At 38.7% G+C, this 10,274-nt stretch overlaps 1 protein-coding gene across 1 annotated transcript; it reads left to right on the top strand.

Annotated features, from left to right (window-relative positions):
* Nucleotides 1-1,177: 1,177 nt before the first annotated feature.
* Nucleotides 1,178-10,130, top strand: LOC103469359 (alpha-2,8-sialyltransferase 8F-like). The gene is made up of 7 exons (XM_008416986.3): nt 1,178-1,805; nt 5,743-5,820; nt 5,948-6,022; nt 6,964-7,108; nt 7,736-7,848; nt 7,924-8,016; nt 8,817-10,130. Exons 1-7 carry the CDS (start codon nt 1,705-1,707, stop codon nt 9,292-9,294), a joined length of 1,083 nt encoding a protein of 360 aa, XP_008415208.1. The 5' UTR covers nt 1,178-1,704; the 3' UTR covers nt 9,295-10,130.
* Nucleotides 10,131-10,274: the final 144 nt, after the last annotated feature.

Here is a 10,274-nt window from a genome sequence, read left to right as displayed (position 1 = left end):
ACTCAGGATGCAGGCACAAGGCATGATTCATTTATTTTGCTCAAAACAGCAAAGACTTGTGCTGTTAGAGCCAAAATCCAATGACATACAGATGCAGGAGGTCTAAGAAGTTCCTTTTTTAGTCTGTGTTTATTTTTGAAATGCAGTCCATACGGACGGGAGAAGAGTTAATTTCTTTTTCCAGTAGAGCGAACAAAGGAACTGAAAAGTTAAAGGTTTGTCTTAACGGTTTGTTGGCTTAATGTTCTGCCAATGTCACACCAGGTTGATTGGTAATCCACTTCCTCTTCCAAAATAAAAAATAAAAATTACTTTCTTATATTCACAAATTTGCTGGTACAGGGCAAATTTGCTGGTACAGGGCAAATTCACAAATATAAGCTTATCTAAAATTAAAAGGTCATCATGTGGTTCAGACATACAAAACAGGAAGAGGAAGCCTTGAGAACACAAGACAGTCATACCACAGAACGCAGGAAGTCTCCAGCTGAGACACGAATAGATGTCAATGCTGCTTGCGTTTGCAGATTGGTTAACTTATAGTGTGCATGCAAAACCATTTCATACCTCTCAAACTTTTTAACCTTAACATCACAAACTTCAACATATTTTATTGAAAGTGTTTGTGTTTAACTTAAGCAAAGTAGTGTTGCACAGATTTGTAGTAATAGTTGCAGAAGTATAACTGTGAAATAGTTTTTTGGGGGTATTTTTATACTAGTTTGACATTTTTTTAGTCGGTGTTTATTTTTGAAATGCAGTCCATACGGACGGGAGAAGAGTTAATTCCTTTTTCCAGTAGAGCGAACAAAGGAACTGAAAAGTTAAAGGTTTGTCTTAACGGTTTGTTGGCTTAATGTTCTGCCAATGTCACACCAGGTTGATTGGTAATCCACTTCCTCTTCCAAAATAAAAAATAAAAATTACTTTCTTATATTCACAAATTTGCTGGTACAGCTGGAGGAGTTTGCCATTAGAATAAAGGCGGCTTCTGTAAGTGTGGGCGAGATTTGGGGGGGCGTTAGAAGTACAAGAGGCAAACTGTGGTCTAATTCAGTACTGGGAAATCATGTTACTGCTCTACCTCCCCTTTGTGAAAATAGGAGACGGGAGAGGGGGCTTTAGGGGAGTGGGCGGAGGACAGATGGGGCGGGAGGGGCAAGCAAAGGGAGAAGGCTGAGGCGATGGGGGCGGAGAACAGAAACAGCTCTCCCTGTGGGACTCTGGTGGAAAGTAGGGCTGTGTGAGTTGGTCACTGTGGGCAAATGTGGAAAGAAAAAGAGACGGAAGACAAAAAACATCGACTGGACCAAAAAGACATGAAAAGGATTAACAGATGAGGAAGATCGACAAAGCAAGACTTTCAACGAAGCTGAACTGAACCCAGGGAGGAGAGAAAGCAAAAGAAAAGCTACAGAGACTTGTCTGTACAAGAGGAAGGGGTGGGGGGATGACTGAGCAGGTTTTGGCTTGTACCTCCAACAGTTGAGAGGAAACACTCACTGACGCCTCGCAGTCAGGAAAATGAAGTGATTTGAAGAAAGGTGTTAGAAAACAGCTGGACGCTGCTGGGAAAGATTGCATATGAGGCAGCAAACACAGAAAGGACGAAGAAAACTGGAATCATAGCGGCCGTGGCGGACAGCGGATAGAGTGAAGGAGAGGAGAAACAGAAGGAGAGAGGGGCTAACGGATAAGGAAGGTATGAGGGGACAGATCTTGAAGCCCCTCCTCTCTTTGATGATCACTGTCCTCCTGCTGGCGAGCCTGCTGACCACTTTCATCTGGTACACGCTAGAGAACAAGTAAGTTCCTCTTAGACATGTAACAGAACCACACTTTGGTTAGGACATTAATCATGTGCAATGAAGGAAAAATCACACTGCTGGGGTTTAACAATAGGAGTCAAAGAGGCTTTCAAGGCAGAGCAAGTAGAGGAAGTGATGCTTATGGAAAGAAAAGTAACGGTTCGCAGAATACACAACTCATCCCAAAGATATCCAGGTTTTTTATTAAATAGGAACAATGTTGTTAGGTTGATCATCAGAAATATTGCCTAACATTTTATTAATATGTTTTTCTGCAACAAAGAAGCAAAAGAATCAGCAGTTATTTCCTTTAAATTTAGAACAGCAAAAACCAAAGTCTAGTTGTGAAACATCAAATTCACAAATATAAGCTTATCTAAAATTAAAAGGTCATCATGTGGTTCAGACATACAAAACAGGAAGAGGAAGCCTTGAGAACACAAGACAGTCATACCACAGAACGCAGGAAGTCTCCAGCTGAGACACGAATAAATGTCAATGCTGCTTGCGTTTGCAGATTGGTTAACTTATAGTGTGCATGCAAAACCATTTCATACCTCTCAAACTTTTTAACCTTAAGATCACAAACTTCAACATATTTTATTGAAAGTGTTTGTGTTTAACTTAAGCAAAGTAGTGTTGCACAGATTTGTAGTAATAGTTGCAGAAGTATAACTGTGAAATAGTTTTTTGGGGGTATTTTTATACTAGTTTAACATTTTTGCCCATATTTCAGTTCAGCTGGATTGGATGGACTTTGACTGGGCCATTTTAACAGATAAATATTCAATGATCTAAACCATCCTAGAAGGTGAATCTTAATCAGTCTTGCAGATAAATGACACTTTAACATTTGTATTAAAAGTGTCATTTGGTAAATATGACACCTGTCATAAACATTCATAAAGACTCCATGTTCACAGCAGGTTTTATATCATGTTTATGACATTGTCTTCAAATAAAGTGTCCCCAATCATTCTTATTGTCACTTTGACAAACTGTCTTTGGTGTTTTAAAGCGATAAAGGTTTTATTTCATATCACCCACCCAAATCACTCCTACTCTGGTGTGATTGATTTGTTTGATTGTGACGTTTGGCCATGTGGCAGCCAAGGTTAAAGCAACAAAAAAGCTTCTAGACTCTCCCCTGTTTCTTACACAAGCCTTGCTATGACTTTCTTTTAACTAATAGTTGCCGTGTCGACAAATTCCCCTTTGTGAGATATACGTTTCCTTCAAAGTCTTCAAAGTTTCCTTCAACTCCTCCAGAGTCACCATGAGCCTCTGATTACTGACCCATTCTCTAACCTAGCGGTTCTCAACGTGGGCGGTACCGCCCCCCAGGGGGCGTTTAGAGGACGGCAGGGGGCGCTGGATGACATTTTTACAAAAGGGGGGCGCTGGGATGCCTTTGGGGGGCGTTTAGTCGAAGGTAAACTTTACACCTTAAATCCACAACAATACCAGTTTAGACTTTGAGCAACTTGGTAAAACTGTATTGTGTAACATTAAATCATGCTTGGCTGCAACTGTATCGATGGCAGCTCTTCTTCTATTCAGCGTTTGTAGCTTCATGGCGCAGCTCCGCTCCGCATCAGTTCAGTGTTACACCGGCTGATGACGCTGCTGTGATTCACTTTGTCTGGTATTTATGTAGGGTACATATGTTTTGGCAGTTCTGTGATCATGTCAAAGCAGCAATTTATATTAAAAAGTGTTTTATTTCCGTTTGAAAGCTTCCCTCTTCCATGGAGGGACAGCAGAAAATCTCTCTTGTAAACATATAATTACTAAAATCACGATACCCTGACTTTGTATCCCTCTGAAAAATGAACCCATTTAAATAATGAAATCCCTCCATGGGTGATACCTCGATAGAGAGCGTTCATTTTATAGCGTTAACACGGTGCAGTAAGTGGTCCGACATGAAACGGGTTTGATGGAACAACGTACCAGCACTTTTAAATTTCAATAATCAGAATACCGAAATTGTTTCCGTTGTTTTAAAAGGTTCAGTCAGTCTGCCTTTTCCCCATCGATATGTTTCCCGACCGCCCTGCACCTTAGGGAGTTAAAAAAAAACAACAAACAAACGCCGCATTGCGCAAAATTCTGAAACATGAGAAGCGGGTAAAACGTAGCGACAAACTAGATGTGAATTATGGCATAAAAACAGAATCCGACGCTGAACAGTGAAAAATCAACACATGATGTGAAACACATGACGATTAGGCGGCGCAGCAGGTGATGAGTGAAGATGACTGATGGTCAATAAACGATAAAATAAATTTAGCAACAGGAAAGAAACTAAAGTGGACATAGAAATAAACCGAGAGAGGATAAAACTAATCAAAGGAAACTAAATGGAAATGAATGAAGAACAAAATGCAAGAATAAACTAAGAAACTAAAGTAAATATGGAGGAATAAACTGGTATATGGCAAGACCTTTAGAGCAATAATTAATACAGAGGACTGTATGCTAAGAATAAACAGACACTATTTCCAGATAAAAGGTAAAATAATATTGTTGAAGTGCCATGATGGGCAGGGGCGCAACTACACATTATTCAGGTGGATGCGCAAACATAAATCGGCACCCACCACGAAGGAGCGTAGAAACATACGCTCCCTTCCCCCTCAACCCCCCCTCCTCCAGACGCCGATACGTTTAGGGCAAAACTCGCTACATTTACAAACATAGATCGGCGCCAAGCCCACCCCCCCCCCCCCCCCCCCGAGGCGACTAAACGTGAAAGGTAAAACTCGCTACATTTACCTCGTTATGTGCGCGAGGTGAAGGAGCGTAAGGCGCGCAGAAGTGTACGGGAAAACATCATCGGCGCGCCGCCCCCTCCAGACGGAGTTTTGGTGCCCTCTCTGGTGCTGCGCCCCTATGCGTTGCATACCCTGCATACCCACTTTTTGCGCCACTGCATTTACCCCGTTATGTGCGCGAGGTGAAGGAGCGTAAGGCGCGCTGAAGTGTCTGGAAAACATAATCGGTGCGCCGATTCAAAACATCTACAATAATGATAATAACATTAATAATAAAATAATTGTCAGTGCAAAGTAGCCTACAAATTTTTTGGTGGGGGGCGGTGAGGGACCTGGATAAAGGCTAGGGGGGCGCTGGCCCAAAAAGGTTGAGAAACACTGATCTAACCAGTAAATGTAGGTGGGTGGCAGGTCTGAGTAGGTTTGCAGTTGCAACATATATTTTCACATCTCAGATGATAGATTAGGCATTGCCCTGTGAGACAATTAGAAGTTTGTCATGTTGTCTTTAACCTAACTCTGCTTTTTATTTCCAAGGTTTTAGTAGTTAACTAACAAAATAACAAAAACTGAAATTGATATACACAGTCATAATACAATACTTTGGCCTTTTTGAAATCAGCACCTGAAAATAAACTGAAGTGAAACTAATATTCAAATAACTAATAAAAACTAGCAAACACATGATAAAAATGTATTAAAACTAACCTAATTAGACAAAAAGTCACAACGAAATAAAACTAAAAACAAATCTATTATGACTCTGTTTTCTTCTCCATAACTTCAACCTTTTAGATAACAGTTGGATTTATACTGAGATTTTCTTACACACAAGTGGACTAGATTTACTAATGAGCAGATTATTAAGGGAATATCTTAAAAGGGGATTCCAGTGTCAGACAGTGTGCTCTTTTATTTTACTGCTTTGGATGGGCCTGTTCCATGAAAACAATGAAAATGGTGATTGTAACATAACATGTAAGAAGAAGCATGAAGACTTTTGACAGTGAATGTTTAAAAGTTTAATCATAAAGACCTAAAGAAGAAGAAGACCAGATCACATGCAGCTCTTTGTGTGATGGTTGCAGCGAAAGAAACAGCAAACAAATGTGAATTTGCATTGTCTTATTCAAATGTATGTTGTTTTTTTTCTTCAGTAATGTACAACCTAAGCGATCACTTCCTCAAAAAAAAACTGCTCCTCCAACATCAAAGCCCTCATGCAAAGACTGCAGGTGAGAACAAACTGAACAGACGTTTTATGATGACTCGCCTTGTTTACACCATAATCACGTCTCGCCATGTTAGGAATACTGCATTTACAAATGTTATAGTGCATCTGGATGTGTTTATCCATTACAGAGAAAAAATAAACAAAGTGTTAGAGCAGTACTCAGAAGTCTGGAAGAAACAAGATGAGCGTTTCCAAAAGTTCAGGTAAGATTGGGTCAAATTAATTAAACTAAAATATACTGCTCAAAAAAATAAAGGGAACACTTAAGTGTTCCCTTTATTTTTTTGAGCAGTGTATAATATATATATATATATATATATATATATATATATATATATATATATATATATATATATATATATATATATATATATATATATTTTATGTTGGTATCAATCTTTAAACAATTTGTGAAATTTGACCTTAAAAGACCAATATCCTGTGAAATTGACTTTGAGCTTTATATTGTGCTCCTAAGCACTTGCTCTCCAAAATGACTGCACATTTTCACAAAGCTCCTCCAGACTAGTGGCAGCAGCAGTTAGCAAACAACTGCAGGTCTGCTGAGCTTATTATACTAACTAGATCTCAGTCCAATGCTCCTAAGAACTGTTCTAAATGGCATAATGAAGACGTTCAATTGGGATGAAGTGTCAGAAAGAGCAGGAGCTTCTTAAAGAGACAGACGCCAATTTTGAGATGTCAAATTGCAAAGTCAAATTCTTTTAAGTTATGTTTGATATATGCAGCATTTTTGTAAAACTGAAAGTAACATACTTAATTGTGCAATAAAATGGCATTGTGTGCTTGGAAAATACATAATACTACCCCTTTAAAGAAGCAATGAGGATTAGATTTGATTTCATAAAAAGAGGAACAAAAAAATCACAAACCAGTGAAATTGAAAGACTTTATGAAAGAGGAACTAGAGTCCATCATCTAATTATACCCTTACAACTTCCTTTAAGAGTAATGAAGCAAATCATATTCATCAAGTGCTCCTGACAGCTTTATCCAATACTTTAAAGAAATCAAAACATTTCATTATGGAGGAATGTACCAAATTTGAAGCCTCAGTAAAAGTTTCTGTCCAGTTATATTTTATGTTGCCCTGTGAGTCATCAGACTACTTGTGGCTCCCCAGGTCGCAGCTGAGCACAAAGTGCCATGGTGTAGAGAAGGCTACAATTACCCAGGCAAACACTCCAGTGGGATCAAAGCTTGTTTATGATGGAGAGAAGAAGAGAACCCTTCAGGTGAACCCGGAGATTTTCAGCACCTTTTTTAAAGTAGGTCATTTTCTATTTCCACTTGATATCAGATAATTGTCCCACCTTTCGATCTGTATCTGAATGTTGTGCTTGAGCTTTTTAAGATGCGTTGTCAGTCATTTCAGATAGTAAAACTCATGTTATGTAGATTAATTGCATATAGAGGTAAATATTTCAGTACATATGTGAGGGCACCAGATGTAATCCTTGTGTGTTCGTCTCAGGTCCAGTAGGTTGACTTCATGGCTGACACATTAAGGTTTATTATACTTATTCTAACAAAATAGGAAATCAATGTGGTGGTTAACATCAGTCCAGTAGCTTTTGCCCCACAGTTACAGACTGAACAGAAAAAAAGGGGCAGAGCTGCCAGTTACTGGTTACTATGGTAACCACCAACTGTCCAAAGCAGCATAGCAGAAAGTGAAACAGCAATAAAAGTCTGGACTTGCTGACTAAATAAAAATAAATTCAAAGAATAAATAAGCAGATTTTGACAAACATCTATAATATTGTTAAAATAAAACCCTGTCACATAGATTTAACTTCATTTATACTTTAGATTTAGATTCCTGTAAACCTCCTAAAATTCAACAGGATCAAATGGAAACCATATGCCTTTAAAGTTGTCTGTTTCTTCTCCAGGGGCATCCTTTCCCAAATAAAACATGGCATACGTGTGCTGTTGTTGGGAATGGTGGGATCCTGGCAAACAGTAGCTGTGGCAAAATGATTGATTCAGCCGAGTTTGTTATCAGGTGAGAACATTTTCCAGGTTTTTCCACATTTTGAAACTCCAGCCAACAGTAGCTGTCCTCGTCTTACTTTGTCAGGTGCAATCTACCTCCTTTGTCAAATGGCTACGAGAAACATGTTGGCATCAAGACGGACCTGGTGACAGCAAATCCAAGCATCCTCTTGGAAAAGTGAGTACCGTTCCCATTTTAACCCTTTCATGCATAGTGTTCACTAGAGTGGACAGCTATCTAAAAGCCATTTTCTTGTGCATTTTTATGTTATAAATGCACACAAACTACTAAAGTGGACACTAATGCATCATAAAATAAACTATCAACTACTGGCCATCAGCTGCAAATGCAAGAAATTATTTTTGTTAAATCCAATATGGCCGACAGACAAAAAAACATGCCAACCGACCCGCTTCCTCCTTCTACTGTAGACGATTCTTGTAGGTAATACAAATATCGTGACATCAGATAACCCCTAAAGAACAATACTACTGATGTATTTTTCAAATAACAACTTTGTATTTGGAGAAAATTACAATTGATCACCTAAAAAAAAAAATTTTTATAAAAATTTTTCCTACCTTTTTTATGCCTTAAGAAAAAAATAAAATTGGAAAACAAAATTCTGACACAAAGAATCATAATTCATGCATGAAAGGGTTAAGGTCATTTTTGGAGGTAAAAATTACTGTCTTCTGTTTCTAGCCTTCTGTTATACTAGCAGTGGCAAAGTAGTTTTAACATCAACTCAAGTCATTCCCTGAGTGAATGCGAAACAGCGCGTTAACTTCATATCCTGGAGATGTCTGTAAATTTCAGCAAAATCTCAAGCATTAGTTACCTTATGCGAAGGCGTACATAAATATCAGACTTTGGGGAGTAATTTATTTATTACATAGGGTCTGGAGATAATGCAAATAGGGCTTTAAATATTCTAACTTTAGTCTTTTTTTTTTCACTGGTCACCTTGTTTCTAGGTTTGGGGCTCTAATGGGACGTCGACGTAAGTTTGTGGAAAGTCTGCACAGCTATGGCAACTCCTTGCTGCTTCTTCCTGCGTTCTCCTATGGCCACAACACTCCTGTGTCTCTGCGAGCTTTTTACACACTTGAGGACTTTGAAAGCCCCGTTCAGCCTATCTTCTTCAACCCGGGGTACCTCCATAACCTGGCCCTCTTCTGGCGCTCTCAGGGCCTGAGAACGATACGGCTCAGCACCGGTATCATAATGACAAGCCTAGCTCTGGAACTCTGTGACAACGTACAGCTGTATGGATTCTGGCCCTTCGATTTTCACCCATACAGCTTTCAAACTCTGACTAACCACTATTACGATGACAGAAAAACCAAAACAAAGTTCCACGCCATGCCAGATGAGTTTAGCCACTTGTTGCGGTTGCACAGTCAGGGTGTTCTCAAATTACACCTTGGAGACTGCAAAGCAGAGCCGAATTAGATTCCTCAGGCAAAGAGCCAAGTGCCTTCAGGTGAACCGAACTGTCAAGACTTTCTTTTAATTAAAAGACTGTATGGACTAGACTGACTAACTCCACAGACCAGGACCTATCTGCAACCACAAAACTTGTACTGAGATCATAATGCAACAAAAAGAAGACAATAACAAGTATGGATTTCATCTTCTTTTATAACTTTATTTATGTTTTGTTCAGGTTGGCGTCTGGAAGAGATTATGTAACGTGTGCCTTTGTGAGGCCATCATTGTTTAGTGCCTTATGTTACATTGTTAGTGATGGGTTTTGAGTCAGGGTTACTGTGTTTTAATGGAAACCAAATACCTCCTTTAGAAGAAAATTGTCACTAAAAAAAACACCAGCAGACTGAATGTAATAGGTTTTTTAAATACATTTAACCACTTTGAAAAGGTAATTTGTTTTAAATAAGCAACATGAGTGTGTTGGTACTAAACACTTTTTTTACTATGGCAGACTTAAGATGAAAGATTATGCCTGTGCTGCCTTAAACATAAATATCATAATAGATAAAAAATAAAAAATACAAATACAAATACAAATTGCACAATTCTTTACAGAAATTATAACACTCACCTTAGGTGCTTTTGGATATACTTTGAGTCTCTTTTGTTCAGAGTTACAAGTCTAGAAGAAATATTATACTGCCACTTTGAGGCAGGAAAGTGTTGCTGCAAAGGATGAGTGAAACAAGAATGAGTGGTTTTGAATTGTTCATCTGTTTTTTGGTGCCATTTCCCTATGTTGCAGCTCAACGCACCTGCTGTAATTTCTGATTGTTCCAATAAAATCAAAAACTGGATTCACTGCCTTGTTCGTTCATTGAAAGCCGCACCATTCATACCAGTCATCAAACAGAACAAAAATATTTCATAAAATATCTTTAAAAACTCTGGCTCCTACAGCAGTAATTGTAAAATGTCATTAATTGTCCAATATCAAAGAT

This window comes from Poecilia reticulata, chromosome 8 (assembly GCF_904066995.2).
Source record: "Poecilia reticulata chromosome 8, P_reticulata-male-v2, whole genome shotgun sequence".
In the NCBI taxonomy this organism is placed as follows: domain Eukaryota; kingdom Metazoa; phylum Chordata; class Actinopteri; order Cyprinodontiformes; family Poeciliidae; genus Poecilia; species Poecilia reticulata.
The sequence above is the reverse complement of the archived record's forward strand: the minus strand, read 5'-3'. Positions and strand labels throughout refer to the sequence as shown.